Raw genomic sequence first — 18,878 nt, forward strand, 5'->3', positions numbered from 1 at the left:
TACACTTTGGCACTTATCGACCAGTGATGTGATAGCAGATGCCAGCTCAGATTTTAGATCAACAGCTTGACGACTTAGTAGATTTTAACATCAGCCAGAGTTTTCCCTTCATTCCTCAGAAAAGAGAGCAACTTGAACTGGAAATCTTCACCCTCAGCAGCATCTGGAATTGTATTCTGTGCACCTCTAAACATATGAACTGGCCATGGCCCTGCCTCTCCAGGTATTTCCATCACATCGGGCAGAGTGAGTTCAGTCACATCACTGGAGATCTGGACCAGCACAAAATATTTGCCAACTGATTCATTCAAACTCTGGTCAATCCATGTAACTTTTACCGGAGTTTTCATCAGATTCAAGGCCTTAACTGAAATTACTTATATGAATACTGACACACCCATTCAAATTTACTGTTCTCCATGAAGCAAAAATTTAACTCACACTAGTATAAACTTAGATTGAAATAGTATTGACAAAATATTTTAAATTATAAAATAAAGAAGAAGGACCCATTACATATATATTAGTCTATAGTGCATACTAATCTTTGGAGCTCATTGTGGCATAATCAATCCAGTTTGCTTCACTTCATTTATTCAAGGTACTGAAACAGTTCTGTGCTTAAGAACAGTCCAGGCAAAACATAAAAAAAAATTCACACAATCCCGAAGGATAAGGTGTCAAACTTTCCCCAAGGTCGCATGCTAACTAGCTAAAAGTTATATGCACATTCTCCATGAGACCACTGCCTGCATGAGGATTTTCCGACATCACTATCTGTCCTTCTAAATGGGTCCTACGAGCGTTTCAGCATGTTCTCCTGCGATGCTCGTCGTCCATTTCCATTTTCCTTCTCTCCCCTCCTTCGATCCTGCACTCCCTCTGGAAAATGGCTCCCCCATTCTTTTCCCGCGCTCTCTTCCAAAAGAAGTGTTAAAAAGACAAATCCTATTGGCTAATACCACAAGCCTAACTTAACCAACTGTATTTTTATTTTAAACAGCAAAAATGAGACACACAACTTTATAATGTAATTAAAAGAACACAACGCATTTTGAGAATATCTGCAAAAAATAAATACGTAACAGCATTACTGTATTAATAAAATAAAACATGGTCTTAAGCCAAGGGATTACAAATAAATAAATACTACAAATTACAATGAAAAATAAAAATAAAAATAAATAAATAGCGTGAAAAGAGAGTAAAATACTGAGGTAGTGTTCACAGTGGGAGGCAGGGCAGAGAACGCCTCTACAAAGGAGGTGTAAGGCACCTCTTCCCACTGCTGGCCTGCAGGTCACCCTTGGGCAAAGTGTAGCTCCTGTGTAGCTCCCCACCCGCCAGTCAGGGTCATCTAAAACCATGGGGGCAGGTGGTGGATGGTTGTATCAGCAGCTGGTGCATATCACAAGTCCTGCTTATGTGACCACTGATGCTAGACAGACAATCTCTGAAGAGTATTAATAATGGTTGGGGGTCATCCATCCTGTAAAAACATTGCCCAGAAGTCGGCGATGGCAATCCATTTCTGCAGAAAGATTTACCATGAACAATCATGGTCATTGGATTATGGTCGCCCACGTCATACAGCAAGGCATATAATGATGATGAATGTTCATGGACCATTCAGAAATCTGACAAGAGGTACAAGGTCTTGACAAGGTGGATTGTGTGGTGAACAACAAGGCATATAATGATGATGAATGTTCATGGACCGTTCAGAAATCTGATTGGCGAGGTATCAACAGAGCTGCACCTCCAGTATGAGTGCTTAGCACACTGCGCTACACTCATGACTGCATGGTTAGGTACAGCTCAAACCCAATCTATAAATTCACCAATGACACCACTGTTGTAGGCAGAATCTCAGAAGGCAACAAGGAGGCATACACAGGAATGAGATAGATTGGGTGGTTGACTGCTGCTTTTGTTTTGCATGCCATTCACACAGATCATTTTATCCCTTCAGTGTACTGAGGTAGAATCAGAACCAGAGTCAGATTTAATATCACTGGTATATGTTGTGATATTTGTTGTTATACAGCAGCAGTGCATTGCAAAAGAGCTAGGTAAAACAATAACAGGGTTCAGAATAAAATGTTGCAGTGCTGGCAGACAAGAGGTACAAGGTCTTGACAAGGTGGATTGTGTGGTGAACAGTTCATCTTATTGTACTGGGGGACCACTCAATAGTCCTACACCCATGGGACAATTTACTAATCCTTACCTCTAGGAATGGTTCCTTAAGGTTGTCATAGCCGGGGTGGTAATGGGGACAAGCTCCCACTACCTATTAAATGTTCCCAATGTCGGGCACCTCAAATAGCCTCTGACAACCAAGTCCAGCTCCTGGCCTTCACGTGTGGCTTAGATACTAAGCCTGGTGGAACCATTTCTACTGACCAGAGAAAGGGCGGAGATGGTTACTGGAACCTTAAAACCAGCCGCTTTGGGCAGATGGGGCTCGTCAGCTGTAGTTGGCAGCTCATCTAGGAGAAGGAAAGCTCTCATCTCAAACCTCCTTTGCCTTGAAGCTATACCTATGCATGCAGAAAGCTTTGGGACTAAACCCCATGGGAAAAATCCAGAGCTGCAGTCCTTAAGGCAGTTCTACATTGAGTTCAATGCTGACTGGCAACTCCTGCGTCGCTGCTGGTGCTAAACTGTATCGGTCTCTGTCGTTCCTGTGGGTTCATCTGTTGCGTGGAGTTTGGGAGCTTGCTACACTGGCAACAGCTTGCTCTCCATATTGTACTGCCCTGGCTTGCGTACCTAGACAGCTAGGACACAACATCCATGGTCGACCCTGACTGACAGAGGTCTTACTCAATTCTAGAAGCAGTAAACTCAGAATTAATCAGTATTAATTAAACTAATAAAAAAAACAATAAAAAGGAAAGGTCAGAAAATCACTCAAGTGGAACCTTACCGATGCACTTCAGGAACCTTGTCAGCTAGCCCTGCAAAGCTGGCAGCAATGGTGTTAATCTCAATCTGTTTCAGGGTGACAGCTTGACCACGTTGTTTGTCAAACATGTAGTCTGATCTGTTTATACCCAAGGTAATTGGCTGAACAAGAGAATAAAAACAAGATGAGACCACAGCTTATACAACAGTAAGATTCCATTGGAAGAATTGCGCAGACGCAGTCGCTCATCATTACACAAGGCCGCCGAGAAGATTTAAAAAGCGAGGAGTTTCTTTCAGCGGGAGATTCGACTTGGAGAAATGCGCAGACGCAGTAGCTCATCACTGAGCAAGGCCGCTGAGAAGATTTAAAAAGTGAGGAGTTTCTTTCACTGAGAGATTCGATTGGGAGAAGTGCGCACTTGCAATAGCTCGTCATCGTGCAAGGTCACCAAGAAGGTTCTGGAATAACAGGGAGACTCTGCCTAGTGGAGCGGTCGTTGGAGTAGCACGAGTCCGAGTAGTAGGGCTTTGGCTCACCAGGGCTTCAGCGAGGATGGGCCAAGGTGAGGTATGGAGGTAAGCTACTTTCATATCTCTTTTTCCCTCTAACTTAAGTGGGCATGACTGCAAGGCCAGTTTTCTGCTCTGGGTGTCAGATGTGGGATATCCAGGAGACTTCCAGCCTCCCTGATGGCCATATCTGCACCATATGCATCGAGTTACAGCTCCTTAGAGACAGAGATAGGTAAATGGAACTGCAGCTCAATGGCCTTCTGCTTGTTACGGAAAATGAAGAGGTTATCGATGGGGGCTAAAGGTAGATAATCACACCGGGCCCACAGGAGACAGACAAGTGGGTGACTGTCAGGAGAGGGAAGGGAGAGCATCAGGTAGTGGAAAGCACTCCCGTGGCTGTCCCACTTAAAAATAAGTACTCCATTTTGAGTACTGTTGGGGGAGGGGGGGACTTACCTGGGGGAAGCAACATGGCCATGCCTCGGCCCTGAGTCTGGTCCTGCGGAACAGAAGAGCATGGCAGTAGTAACAGGGGAGTCTATGGTTAAGAGGACAGATAGGTGATTCCGTGGGCGTGAAAAAGAAACACAGATAGTAACTTGCCTCCGAGGTGCCAGGGTTCACCTGTTTCTGAACAGGTCCACAATATCCTGAAATGGGAGGGTGAGCAACCACAGGTCGTAGTATATATTGGTACCAATGACAAAGGTAGAAAAAGGGAGGGGCTCCTGAAAGCAAAATACAGGGTAGTAATCTTGGGATTGCTGCCTGTGCCACGTGACAGTGAGTATAGGAATAAAATGAAGTGGCAGATAAATGCGTGGTTGAGGGATTGGAGCAAGGGGCAGGGATTCAGATTTCTGGATCATTGGGACCTCTTCTGAGGCAGGTGTGACCTGTACAAAAAGGATGGATTGCAGCTGAGTCCGAGGGGGGACCAATATGTTAGCAGGGAGGTTTGCAAATGCTATTGGGGAGGATTTAAACCAGATTTGCAGAGGGGTAGGAACCGAAGTGAAGAGGCAGTTGGCGCACAAGTAGAGACAACTTGTAGGGAGTTTGTGAGGAAGGGTAGGCAGATGTTAGACCAAAGATGAATTCAGCCAGATGGTTTGAGATGTGTCTACTTTAATGCAAGGAGTATCATAATCATGGTGGATAAACTTAGAGCGTGGATCAATTTGTGGAACTACGACACTGTGGTCATTACAGAGACTTGGATGTCACAGGGGTTGGAATGGCTGCTGAGTGTGCCGGGCTTTAGATGCTTCAAAAAGGACAGAGATATAAAAGAGGTGGGGAGTGGCACTGCTAATCAGGGATAGTATCACGGCTGCAGAAAAGGAGGAAGTAATGGAGGGATTGTCCACTGAGTCATTATGAGTGGAAGTCAGAAACAGGAAGGGGACAATAACTCTACTGGGTGTTTTTTTATAGACCTCCCGGTAGCAACAGGGACATCGAGGGGCAGATATGGATGAAGATTCTCGAACAGTACAATAATATTAGGGCCGTTGTGATGGGTGATTTTAACTTTCCTAATATTGACTGGCATCTCCTTAGAGCAAGGGGTTTAGATGGGGTGGAGTTTGTTAGGTGTGTTCAGGAAGGTTTCCTGATTCAATATGTAGATAAGCCAACCAGAGGAGAGGCTGTATTTGATCCGGTATTGGGAATGAACCTGGTCAGGTGTTAGATCTCTCCGTGGGAGAGCATTTTGGAGGTAGTGTTCATAACTCTATCTCCTTTACCATAGTGCTGGAGAGGGATAGCAGCAGACAACTTGGGAAAACATTTAATTGGGATAGGGGGAAATATGATGCAATTAGGCAGGAACTTGGAAGCATAAATTGGGTGCAGATGTTCTCAGAGAAATGCACGGCAGAAATGTGGCAAATGTTCAGGGAACATTTTCATGGCATTCTGCATAGGTATGTTTCATTGACGTAGGGAAAGGATAGTAGGGTAAAAGAACCATGATGTACAAAGGATGTGGAAAATCTAGTTAAGAAGAAAAGAGAAGCTTCCAAAAAGTTCAAGAAACTAGGTATTGATAAGAGTTCTACAAAATTACATTTGCCAGGAAGGAGTTTAAGAATGAAATTCGGGGAGCTAGAAGGGGCCAGAGAAGGCCTTGGCGAGCAGGATTAAGGAAAACCCAGAGGCATTCTACAAGTATGTGAAGAGCACGAGGATGAGCCATGTGAGAATAAGACCAAACAGGTGCGATAGTGGAAACGTGCATGGAATCAGAATCAGGTTTATTATCAACCGCATGTTACGTGAAATTTGTTAACTTAGCAGAAGCAATTGAATGTAATACATAATCTAGCAGAGAGAAAATATAATAATAAATAAAATTTTAAAAAATAAGTAAAGTAAATCAATTATATATATTGAATAGATTTAAAAAATATAAAAATCAGAAATACTGTATATTAAAAAAAAAGTGAGATAGTGTCCAAAGATTCAATATCCATTTAAGAATCGGATGGCAGAGGGGAAGAAGCTGTTCCTGAATTGCTAAGTGTGTGCCTTCAGGCTTCTGTACCTCCTACCTGATGGTAACAGTGAGAAAAGGGCATGCCCTGGGTGCTGGAGGTCCTTAATAATGGATGCTGCCTTTCTGAGACACCGCTCCTTAAAGATGTCCTGGGTACTTTGTAGGCTAGTACCCAAGATGGAACTGTCCAGATTTACAACCTTCTGCAGCTTCTTTCAGTCCTGTGCAGTAGCCCCTCCATACCAGACAGTGATGCAGCCTGTCAGAATGCTCTCCAGAGTACAACTATAGAAGTTTTTGAGTGTATTTGGTGACATGCCAAATCTCTTCTGGAGTCAGAGCAGGTAGCAGAGGTCAATACTTTGCTTCAGTATTCACCAGGAAAAAGGACCTTGGCAATTGTGGGGATGATTTACAATAGACTGAAATGTTTGAGCATATATACATTAAGAAAGATGACGTGCTGGAGCTTTTGAAAAGCATTAAGTTAGATAAGTTGCTGGGACTGGATGAGATATACCCCAGGCTACTGTGCGAAGTGAGGGAGGGGAGACTGCCAATGATCTTTGCATCATCAATAGGGACGTGAGAAGTACCAGAGAATTGAAGAGTTGCAAATGTTGTTCCCTTGTTCAAGAAAGGGAGTAGAGATAACCCAGGAAATTATAGACCAGTGAGTCTTACTTCAGTGGTGGGCAAGTAGTTGAAGATCCTGAGAAGCAGTATTTATGAGCATTTGAGAAGACATAATTTGATTAAGGATAGTCAGCATGGTTTTGTTAGGGGCAGGTTGTGCCTTACAAGCCTGACTGAATTCTTTAAGGATGTAACAAAACACATTGACGAAGATAGGGCAGTGGATATAGGGTATATGGATTTCAGTAAGGCATTTCATAATGTATCGCCATGCAAGGCTCATTCAGAAAGTAAGGAGGCATGGGATCCAAAGAGACCTTGCTTTGTGAATCCAGAATTGGCTTGCCCACAGAAGGCAAAAGGTGGTTTTAGATGGTTCGTATTCTGCATGGAGGTCGGTGACCAGTGGTGTTCTGTAGGAATCTGTTCTGGGACCCCTCCTCTTTGTAGTTTTTATAAATGACCTGGATGAAGAAGTAGAAGGGTGGGTTAGTAAGTTTCCTGATGATGCAAATGTTGGGAGTGTTGTGGATAGTCTGGATGGTTGTCAGAGGTTACAGAGGGACATCGACAGGATGCAGAACTGGGCTCAGAAGGTGCAGATGGAGTTCAACTCAGATAAGTGCGAAGTGGTTCATTTCAGTAGGTCAGATTTGAAGACAGGATAGAGTATTAATAGTAAGATTCTTGGCAGTGTATAGTATCAGAGAGATCATGGGAAACGTGTCCAATAGGACACTCAAAGCTGCTGCGCAGGTTGACAGTGTTGTTAAGAAGGTGTGTTGTTTAGAAAAGTAGAGGGCTATGTGGTAGGGTAATTCTAAGCAGTTTCTAGAATAGGTTACATGGTTGGCACAACGTTGTGGGCCAAGGGGCCTGTAATATGCTGTAGATTTCTATATTCTATGTTTAAGATATCAGGCACTTTCCACACAAAACATTTTTGTTCTTTCATTTCTCAGCGTGTAGATTTAGGGTGAATGCTCACATTTTTAGAAAGCAGATGAGATTTACACTTCATTGTGGCAGCCCAGTAGTGTAACACTATTGCAGCGCCAGTGACCCAGGTTCAATTCCCAATGTTGCCTATAAGGAGTTTATACGTTCTCCTCATGACTGCATGGGTTTCTTCCCACTCTCCAAAGATATACGGGTTAGTATGTTAAGACCATAAGATATAGGAGCAGAATTAGGATATTTGGTCCATCGAGTCTGCTCCACCATTTCATCATGGCTGATCCATTTTCCCTCTCAGCCCCAATCTTCTGCGTTCTCCCCATAATCCTTCATGCCCTGACTAATCAACAATCTATCAATCTCTGCCTTAAATATACCTAATGACTTGGCCTCCACAGCTGTCTGTGGTAATGAATTCCGAAGATTCACCATGCTAGGTTAATTGACCACATGGGTGTAATTAAGCAGTGTGAGCTCGTTGGGCTAGAAGGGCCTGTTACAGTGCTGTATCCCTAATTTGTTGGAAATACAGAAAAGATCACCAACTTTAAACATTAACTTGGGCAGGTACTGGGAATTTAAACGTTAACAGTGGCAGGTACTGTACCAGGAATCTGAAAGGAGGCAAACAGTGTTGAGAATACTCAGCAGGTTAGACAGCATCTATGAAGAGTGAAGCAGAGTTAATGATTCCAAAAACAAATTGATGAAGGAACTCAGCAGGTCATGCAGCATCTGTGTGTCTCAATGTCCATGTGACAAATCTAGCTAATCTTTATCTCTTTGTAAATGTCCTGATGAAGGGATGCAGGAAATTGACCTGAAATGTTGACAATTCCTTTCCCACATTCAAGATCCACCAAATTCAAAGTTCAAAGTAAATTTATTATCAAAGTACATATATATCACCATATACAACCCGGCGATGAGCTTTCTTGCAGGCATATGCAATAAATCCAAGAACCATAGTAGAATCAAAGAAGCACCACACTCAGCAGGGCAGACAATCAGTGCCCAAAAGACAACAAACTGCGCAAATACAAAAAACAAGAACAAGTAGTAATAATGAAGCCACAGCTTGTGGGAACAGTTAAGTGATGGGGTGAATGAAGTTATCCCCGCTGGTTCAAGAGCCTGAAGGTTACAGGGTTACAACTGTTCCAGAGGCTGGTGGTGTGAGTCCTGAGGCTCCTATACCTTCTTGCTGATGCCATCAGCAAGAAGAGAGCATGGCTTGGGTGGTGATGGTCCCTAATTATGAATGGTTTTTTTCTGCAACAGCCCCCATGTAGATTTGTTTAATGGAAAGGAGGGCTTTACCCGTGATGGACTGAGCTGTATCCACTACTTTTTGCAGGCTTTTCCATTCAAGGGCATTGGTGTTTCCATACGAGGCTGTGATGCAACCAGTAAATATACTTCCCACCACACTGCTGTGGAAGTTTGTCAAAGCTTTAGCTGACATGCCAAATCTTCAGAAACTTCTAAGAAAGTAGAGGTGCCACAGTTCTTTCTTCATGATGGCACTTAAATTTGCAAGAAAAAATTAGTGGGCCCTTTGCAATTATGTGGGTTTCTGCATGAGTTACTCATAAATGTGGTCTGATCTTCATCTCTGTCAGAATATTAGACTAACACAATCTGCATAACTAATAACACACAAATAATTGTACTTTTTATATCTTTATTGAATACATTGTTTAATCATTCACAGTCCAGGCTGGAAAAAGTATGTGAACCCTTGTAATTAATAACTGATAGAACCTCCTTTAACACTAATAACCTCCACCAAACATTTCCTTTAACTGCTGATCAGACTCGCACAATGGTAAGGAGGAATTTTAGACCATTCCTCCATACTAAACTGCTTCAGTTCATCAATACTATTCAGGTCATGCCACAGCATCTCAAATGGATTAAGGTCTGGACTCTTGACTTGGCCATTCCAAAACATGAATCTTCTTCTTTTAAGCCGTTCTGTTGTTGATTTACTCTTGTGTCTTGGATCATTGCCTTCTTGCATCATCCAACTTCTATTAAGTTTCAGGTGATGGACCGCTACCCTGACATTCTCCTGTAAAATGTCTTGATACAATTTTGAATTCATTGTCCCTTCAATGACTGTAAGCTGTATAAACCCTGAGGCAGCAAAGCAGCCCCAATCCATGATGCTCTTTCCATCGTACTTCACAGTTGGAATGAGGTTTTGGTGTTGATGTGCGGTGCCCTTTTTCCTCCAGATGTAGAAGTGTGCATTTCCACCAAAAAGTTCCAACTTTTGTCTCATCTGTCCACAGAACATTGTCCTAGAAGTATTGTGGAGCATCCAAGTGGTCTTTTGCAATCCAAACACAAACAAGGGAAAAACTGCAGATGCTGGCAATCCAGGCAACGCCACACAAAATGCTGCAGGAACTCAGCAGTAGCATGCAGCATCTATGGAAAACAGTAGAGTTGACGTTTTGGGCCGAGACTCCCCAGCAGGACTGTTGAAAAAAAGATGAAGAGTAGATTTAAAAGGTGGGGGGAGGGGATGGAGAAACACAAGGTGATAGGCGAAACAGGGAGAGGGAGGGGTGAAATAAAGAGCTGGGAGTTGATTGGTGGAAGAGTTACAGGGCTGGAGAAGGGGCGAGTCTGACAGGAGAGGACAGAAGGCCATCGAAGAAAGGGGGGGGAGGAGCACAGAGGGAGGCAATGGGCAGGCAAGGTGATATGGTGAGACAGGGAAAAGGAGATGGGGAAATGGTAAAGGATATGGGGGGGGGGGTGGAAGAGAATTACCGGAAGTTCAAGAAATCGATGTTCATGCCATCAGGTTGGAGGCTACCCAGACGGAATACAAGGTGTTAGTCCTCCAACCTAAGTGTGGCATCATCATGACAGTGGAGGCAGCCATAGATAGACATATCGGAATGGGAATGGGAAATGGAATTAAAATGGTTGGCCACTGGGAGATCCTGCTTTTTCTGGCAGACAGAGTGTAGGTGGTCTCCCAATCCAAGTCCAGTCTCAGCAATATACAGGAAACCACTCCGGGGATACCGGACACAGTACATGACCCCAACACAGGTGACCCACAGGTGAAATGTCACCTCACCTGGAAGGTCTGTTTGTGGCCCTGTATAGTAGTGAGGGAGGAGGTGTAGGTACAGGTGTAACACTTGTTCCACTTGCAAGGATAAGTGCCAGGATGGAGATCAGTGGGGAGGGATGAATGTTGAGGGAGCTCTGTAGGGAGCGATCCCTGCGTGTAGCAGAAAGCAGGGGGGAGATGGAAAGACAGGGTAGTGAGGGAGGAGGTGTAGGGGCTGGTACTTCTGCAAACTTGAGATGTGCCACAATTTTTTTTTTTGGAGAACAGCGGCTTCCTCTGTTGTGTCCTTCCACGAAAACCACTCTTGTTCAGTGTTTTTCTTATAGTCGACACATGAACAGAGACTTTAGCAAATTCTAGAGACTTCTGCAGATCTTTCACTGTTACCCTTGGGTTCTTTTTCACCTCCTTCAGCATTGCACATTGTGCTCTTGGTGTGATCTTTGCAGGACACCCACTTCTCGGGAGAGTAGCAACAGCACTGAATTTCTTTCATTTGTAGACAATTTCTCTTACTGTAGACATGAACACTCAGGTCTTTAGAAATGCTTTTGTAGCCTTTTTCAGCTTCATGCATCTCTACAATTCTTCTAGATTCCTCTGAAAGTTGTTTTGATTGAGGCATTGTGCACATAAACAGATCTTTCATAAGAGAAGGCTCTGTCTGCAACCTGACTTTCTGTGTCTTTTTTAAGGGCAGGGCACCTCCACAACCCACAACTCCAATCTCATCTGATTGATTGGAACACCTGACTCCAAATAGCTTTTGTAGAAGGCATTACCCCAGAGGTTCACATCCTTTTTTGAACCTTTACTGTGATTGTTAAAATAGTGTACTCAGTATTGACAAGAAGTAGTACAATTGTTTGTGTGTTATTAGCTTAGGCAGATTGTGTTTGTCTATTATTGTGATTTAGGTGACGATCAGACCACATTTTATGAGTAATTAATGTAGAAAACTAGGTAACTGCAAAGTGTTCACAAACTTTTTCTTGCAACTGCACGTGCTGGGCCCAGGCCAGGTCCTCCAAAATGATAGCACCGATGAATTTAAAGTTGTTGACAAACAACTCCTCTGGCAGTTTCCTTTTTGAGATATGAATTCTGCTTCTCTCTCTCTACAGATACTGACTAACCTGCTGAGTATTTTCAGCTCTTCTTGTTTCCAGGTGTTCAGATTCTCAGCATCTGCAAATTTTTGCGAACAATCTCCTCCTTTCTTAGCCATTTTATCTTCAGGTGTCCGGGATATTATAGACAGAACTTTTAATATTGTTGAAAGTGAGCCAACACAATGTAGACTGCAACCATATCTCCACAAAACTTGAGTTAAGACTTTATTTCCTATAATGGTGGAGTTTAGGACCAAAGGGCACAGCATTAGTATAGAAGGATGTCGTTTTAGAACAGAGAAGAGGAGGAATTTCTTTAGCCACAGGATGATGAATCTGTGAAATTCATTGCCACAGATGGCTGTGGAAGTAAAGTCAATTGGTATATTTAAAGCAGAGATTGATAGTTTCTTGATTAACAAGGGTGTCTTAGGTTGTGAGGAGAAGGCAGCAGAATGGGGATGAGAGGGATAATAAATCAGCCATGGCAGAGCATACGTGATGGGACGAATGGCCTAATTCTGCTCCCATCTCTTATAGGTGGTAGTTGCCATCCCTTTCTTGGACAAGATCTGGACAAAAAGATTGGTTCCTTGAAAGTGGGGTCACTACTGGATGATGTGATAGAGGCAGTGTTGGGCATACTGGCTTTCATCAGTCAGTAATCTCTCCCAGGAGTTTATTTAATGTATTAACTAATCTTCTGAACTGGAAACCAATGCAACGTTCATGTGTACGTAGTGTCTTTTAACATGCCAGCATAAACGTCAGACAAAAAAGAAACCCACTCAAGTATAGAAGGCCAAATAACATTCTTTGTTGATCATTTGCCCACAAGTTTTAACAGCACTTCAGTACATTCTTGCTGAAACATTATTTCCCACATCAAAAGTTGTAATTCCTGATGGAAAGTAAATGATCATGTTGCTTTTTTTAAAAAAGAACCTCTTCTTAACAGGATGAAACTTAATCCATTACCTGGGTAATTCCTTCTTGAAGTACCTGATTGTAGATGTCGAAAAGCCGAGCTGTAAATTCATCTGCTTCTATGGTGCTGGAAATAATAGCAAGGAAAATGTATTGGATAAGATTTCAGTAATTCAGCAATCAATACCCACTCACTTTAATACTCTGTAATGGAAAAGTTAGAGCTTATACTGAATTCTTCCAAAAGCTAACGTTAATAGTTAAGATACATTTTCACGCTGTAATCCACAGATCTGATTTCTGTACACATTCTACACATTACTACAAAGACACTTAGCAAATTTATACAAATGCACAGTGGAGAGCATTCTGAGTGGTTGCATTGATATCTGGTATGGAGGCGATAATGACCAGGATTGGAAAAAGTTGCGGAGGGTTGTAAACTCAGCCAGCTTCATCACGGGCACTAGCCTCCCCACTATCGAGGACATTTGCAAGAGGCGATGCTTCAGGAAGGCTTCATCCATCATGAAGGACCTCACCATCCAGAACATGCCCTCTTCTCACTACTACCATTAGGGAATAGCTACCAGAGCTTTAAGAGCCAAACTCAACAGTTCAACAACAGCTTCTTCCTCTCAGCCAACAGGTCTCTGAAAGATCTATGAACATTCATTCATTCTGTGCCGTGCCATATGATGTGGGTGATTATGGTCTTTGACCATAATTGTTCTTGGTGAATTTTTCCACAGGAGCGATTTTCCATTGCCTTCTTCTGGGCAGTGGGGTGTCTTTACAAGTCGGGTGACGCCAGCCATTATCAATACTTTTCAGAGATTGTCTGCCTGGCGTCAGTGGTTGTATAACCAGGACTTGCGATATGCACCATCTGATACGACCATCCACCACCTGCTCCCATGGCTTCAAGTGACCCGGATTGGTGGGGGGGGTGGGGGGAGGCTAAGCAGGTGCTACACTTTGCTCAAGGGTGACCTGCAGACTAGCAGAGGGAAGGAGCACCTTACACCTCCTTTGGTAGGAACGCATCTCCACCCCACCACCCACTAAGAACACTTCCTCACGATTTTGCTCTCATTCTGCACTATTTATAATCTTACATATTCTTATTGTAATCTTTAGTAAATTTTAATGTACTGCACTGTACTGCTGCTGCGAAACAAGTTTCACAACATGTCTGTGATAATAAACAAGATTTTGGTAGCTTATCAAATCTTTTGGGGGAAGATACTACTTGTACAAAAGGCAAACACAAGGAAATCTGCAGATGCTGGAAATTCAAGCAACACACATCAAAGTTGCTGGTGAACATAGCAGGCCAGGCAGCATCTCTAGGAAGAGGTACAGTCGACGTACAGTCCTGACGAAGGGTCTCGGCCCAAAGCGTCGACTGTACCTCTTCCTATAGATACTGCCTGGCCTGCTGCGTTCACCAGCAATTTTTATGTGTGTTACCTGTACGAAAGGGATAGGTTGCACCTGAACTCTTGTGATCAGGTTTGCTTGAGCCATTCGGAAAGGCTTAAACTAGTTTGGCAGGGGGATGATAATCAGAGTGATAGTGCTGAGGATGAGGTAGTTGGTTTACAGAGGCAGTGTGTAGTGAGACTGCTAGCAAAGAGAGGGTGATGACAGGTCAAAAATAAAGTCAACAGGATAAGTTGCAATGAAAAAGGTGGACAAAATCAAAAAGGGTGAATACCAGACCGAAGGTGCTATATTTGAATGCACGCTGTAAATGGAATAAGGTAGATGAACTTGTGGCACAGTTACAGATTGGCACGTATGACGTTGTGGACATCACTGAATGGTGGCTGAAAGAAGATTATAGCTGGGAGCTTAATGTCCAAGGATACAAATTGTATCAAAAGGACAGGCAGGTAGGCAGAGGGGATGAGGTGGCTCTGTTGGTAAAAAAAAAATGAAATCAAATCATTATAAAGAGGTGACGTAGTGTCAGAAGGTGTTGAATGATTGTGGGTAGATCTAAGCAACTGCAAGGGCAAAATGACCCTGATGGGAGTTACATATAGACCCCAAACAGTAGTAAAGATGTGATCTACAAATTCCAACTGGAGATAGAAAATGCATGTCAAAACAGCAATATTTCAATTGTCATGGGGGATTTCAATACATAGGTAAATTGGGTAAATCAGATCCGTGCTGGATTCCAAGAGGGGGAATTTCTAGAATGTATTAGTCTGGAGTAAACAGAATTATGGAAGCATGAGAGAGGAGTGGGCCAGAATCGATAAAGGAACACTAGCGGGGATGACAGCATTGCAGGAATGGCTGGAGTTTCTGGGAGCAATTCGGGAGGAGAAGGTAGATTTCCAAAATCAGCAGACTTTCTTGTGTTTATGACAGGATATATACATCCCAAAGAGGAAGAAGTAATCTAAAGGCAGGATGACACAACCGTAACTGAAGAGAAGTCCAAGCTAACTTGAAAGCCAAATAGAAGGCATATAACAAAGCAAAAGTTAGTGGGAAGTTAGAAGATTGGGATGCTTTTAAAGAACCAACAAAAAGAAACTTAAAAAGTTATAACAAAGGAAAAGATGGAATATGAAGATAAGCTTGCCAATAATATTAAGGAGGATACCAAAAGTGCCTTCAGAGATACAGTATATAAAGTGTAAAAGAGATGCGAGAGTAGATATCAGACCATTGGAAAGGCAGCAGTGGAGGATAAACTGAATAAGTGTTAGTAAAAAAAACTCTTACTTCAGTGGTTGGTAAGTTGATAGAGAAGATCCTGAGAGGCAGGATTTATGATTAGCATTAGTTAGCATGGCTGTGCCAAAGGCAGGTCGCACCTTACGAGCCTGATTGAATTTTTTTTTGAGGATGCGACTAAACACATTGATGAAGGTAGAGCAGTAGATGTAGTGTATATGGATTTCAGCAAGGCATTTGATAAGGTGCCCCATATAAGGCTTATTAAGAAAGTAAGGAGGCATGGGATCCAAGAGGACATTGCTTTGTGGATCCAGAACTGGCTTGCCCACAGAAGGCAAAGGGTGGTTGTAGATGGGATATATTCTGCATGGAGGTTGGTGACCAGTGGTGTGTTTCAAGGATCTGTTCTGGGACCCCTACTCTTCGTGATTTTTATAAATGACCTGGATGAGGAAGTCGAGGGATGGGTTGGTAAATTTGCTCATGACACAGAGGTTGGGGGTGTTGTGGGTAGTGTGGAGAGCTGTCAGAGGTTACAGCAGGATATTGATAGGATGCAAAACTGGGCTGAGAAGTGGCAGATGAAGTTCAACCCAGATAAGTGTGGGGTGGTTAATTTTGGTAGGTCAAATGTGATGGCAGTATACGGTATTAATGGTAAGACTCTTGGCAGTGTGGAGGATCAGAGGGATCTTGGGGTCCGAGTCCATAGCACTCTCAAAGCTGCTGCGCAGGTTGACTCTGGTTAAGAAGGCATACGGTGCATTGGCCTTCATCAATCATGGGATTGAGCTTAAGAGCCGAGAGGTAATGTTACAGCTATATAGGACCCTGGTCAGACCCCATTTGGAGTACTGTGCTCAGTTCTGGTCGCCTCACTACAGGAAGGATGTGGAAACAATAGAAAGGGTGCAGAGGAGACTTACAAGGATGCTGCCTGTGAAATTTGTTAACTTAGCAGCAGCAGTTCAATGCAATACATAATCTAGCAGAGAAAAAAAATAAATTAAAAAATAATAACAACAAATAAACAAGTAAATCAATTACATCTATTGAATAGATTTTTTAAAAAACATGCAAAAACAGAAATACTGTATTTTTTAAAAAAAAGTGAGGTAGTGTCCAAAGATACAATGTCCATTTAGGAATCAGATGGCAGAGGGGAAGAAGCTGTTCCTGAATCACTGAACGTGTGCCTTCAGGCTTCTGTACCTCCTACCTGATGGTAACAGTGAGAAAAGGGCATGCCCTGGGTACTGGAGGTCCTTAATAATGGACACTGCCTTTCTGAGACACCACTCCCTAAAGATGTCCTGGATACTTTGTAACGGCTGGTGGCACCGGACTTCAGGGTGAGAGGTCCCGAGTTCAAATCCGGCCGGCTCCCTTGCACACTCTCCATCCGTGCCTGGGTTGAGTATCGAGCTAACAACTCAACCTCATAAAAAAAAACCTGGAGTGATGGGCTCCGCCAGGTTTCAGACACCCAAGACACGCAGTACAATGAGCATAAAAAAAAAGCCTGTCATGACGGCGCCCCGACAAGTCCACCAGGAGTTAAGAGCGCGTACACGTACACGCACACCCTTCCCCCCCACCCCCCCAAGATGGAGCTGACTAGATTTACAACCTTCTGCAGCTTCTTTCGGTCCTGTGCAGTAGCCACCCCGTACCAGACAGTGATGCAGCCTGTCAGAATGCTCTCCAAGGTACAACTATAGAAGTTTTTGAGTGTATTTGTTTACATACCAAATCTCTTCAAACTCCTAATAAAGTACAGTCACTGTCTTGCCTTCTTTATAACTACATCGATATGTTGGGACCAGGTTAGATCCTCAGAGATCTTGACACCCAGGAACTTGAAGCAGCTCACTCGCTCCACTTCTGATCCCTCTATGAGGATTGGTATGTGTTCCTTCACCTTACCCTTCCTGAAGTCCACAATCAGCTCTTTCGTCTTACTAACATTGAGTGCCAGATTGTTGCTGCAGCACCACTCCACTAGCTGGTATATCTCACTTCTATATGCCCTCTCATCACCACCTGAGATTCTAAGAACAATGGTTGTATTGTCAGTAAATTTATAAATGGTATTTGAGCTATGCCTAGCCACAAAGTCACGTGTATATAGAGAGTAGAGCAGTGGGCTAAGCACACGCCCCTAACGTTCGCCAGTATTGATTGTCAGCATGGAGGATATGTTATCACCTATCCTCACAGATTGTGGTCTTCTGGTTAGGCAGTGGAGGATCCAATTGCAGAGGGAGGTACAGAGGCCCAGGTTCTGCAACATCTCAATCAGGACTGTGGGAATGATGGTATTAAATGCTGAGCTATCGTCAATGAACAGCATCCTAACGTAGGTGTTTGTGTTGTCCAGGTGGTCTAAAGCCGTGTGGAGAGCCATTGAGATTGCATCTGCCCTTGACCTATTGTGGCAATAGGCAAATTGCAGTGGGTCCAGGTCCTTGCTGAGGCAGGAGTTCAGTCTAGTCATGACCAACCTCTCAAAGCATTTCATCACTGTCGATGTGAGTGCTACCGGGCGATAGTCATTAAGGCAGCCCACATTATTCTTCTTAGGCATTGGTATGATTGTTGCCTGAAGAGATGGCTGAAGAGATTGTGGAGGCATTTGTAATGATCTTCCAAGAATCAACTGATTCTGGCATGGTTCTGGAGGAATGGAAAATTGCAAATGTCACTCAACTCTTCAAGGGAGAGGCAGGAGAAAGGAAATTACAGGCCAGTTAATCTGACCTCAGTGGTTGGGAAGTTGCTGGAGTCAATTGTTAAGGGTGTGGTTTCAGGGTACTTGGAGGCAAATGATAAAATAGGGTGTAGTCAGCATGGTTTCCTTAAGGGAAAATCTTGCCTGATAAATGTGTTGGAATTCTTTGAAGAAATAACATGAAGGATAGACGAATGAGAATTGGTTGATGTTGTGTACTTGGATTCTCATAAGGCCTTTGACAAAGTGCCACACAAGGCTGCTTAACAAGTTAAGTGTCCATGATATTACAGCAAAGATACTAGCCTGGATAGAGCATTGGCTGATTGGCAGGAGGCAAAGAGTGGGAATAAAGGGAGCCTTTTCTGATTGGCTGCTGGGTACTAGTGGTGCTCCACAGGGTCTGTGTTGGGACCATTTCTTTTTATCTTAAATGTCAATGATTAGGATGACAGAATTGATTTCCTTGTGGCCCAGTTTGCAGATGATACAAAGATAGGTGGAAGGGGCAGGTAGTTTTGAGGAAGTAGAGTGGAGGAGACAAGTAGTTTTGAGGAAGTAGAGATGCAGGTAGTTTTGAGGAAGGACAGACAGATTAGGAGAATGGGCAAAGAAATGGCAGATGGAATACAGTATTGGGAAGGGTATGGCCATGCACTTTGGTAGAAGAAATAAAAGTACAGACTTTTCTAAATAGAGAGAAAATTCAAAAATCTGAAGTGCAAAGGGATTTGAGAGTCCTCGTGCAGGATTCCCTAAGGGTTAATTCGCAGGTTGAAATCATGG

The 18,878-nt window shown here is 43.3% G+C and overlaps 1 protein-coding gene across 4 annotated transcripts in view; it reads right to left on the minus strand.

Annotated features, from left to right (window-relative positions):
- The window catches only part of gss (glutathione synthetase), a 112,737-nt gene that overhangs the window by 71,869 nt on the left and 21,990 nt on the right, over window positions 1-18,878 (minus strand). For all 4 annotated transcript variants that reach the window (XM_072243765.1, XM_072243756.1, XM_072243775.1 and 1 more), the window contains 2 exons: window positions 12,713-12,788; window positions 2,933-3,072 (listed from right to left, as the gene is read on the minus strand). In XM_072243765.1, the coding sequence (XP_072099866.1) occupies window positions 2,933-3,072; window positions 12,713-12,788 (216 nt within the window). The remainder of the gene's footprint in view (window positions 1-2,932; window positions 3,073-12,712; window positions 12,789-18,878) is intronic.

Source organism: Mobula birostris, chromosome 2, assembly GCF_030028105.1.
Source record: "Mobula birostris isolate sMobBir1 chromosome 2, sMobBir1.hap1, whole genome shotgun sequence".
Lineage (NCBI taxonomy): Eukaryota > Metazoa > Chordata > Chondrichthyes > Myliobatiformes > Myliobatidae > Mobula > Mobula birostris.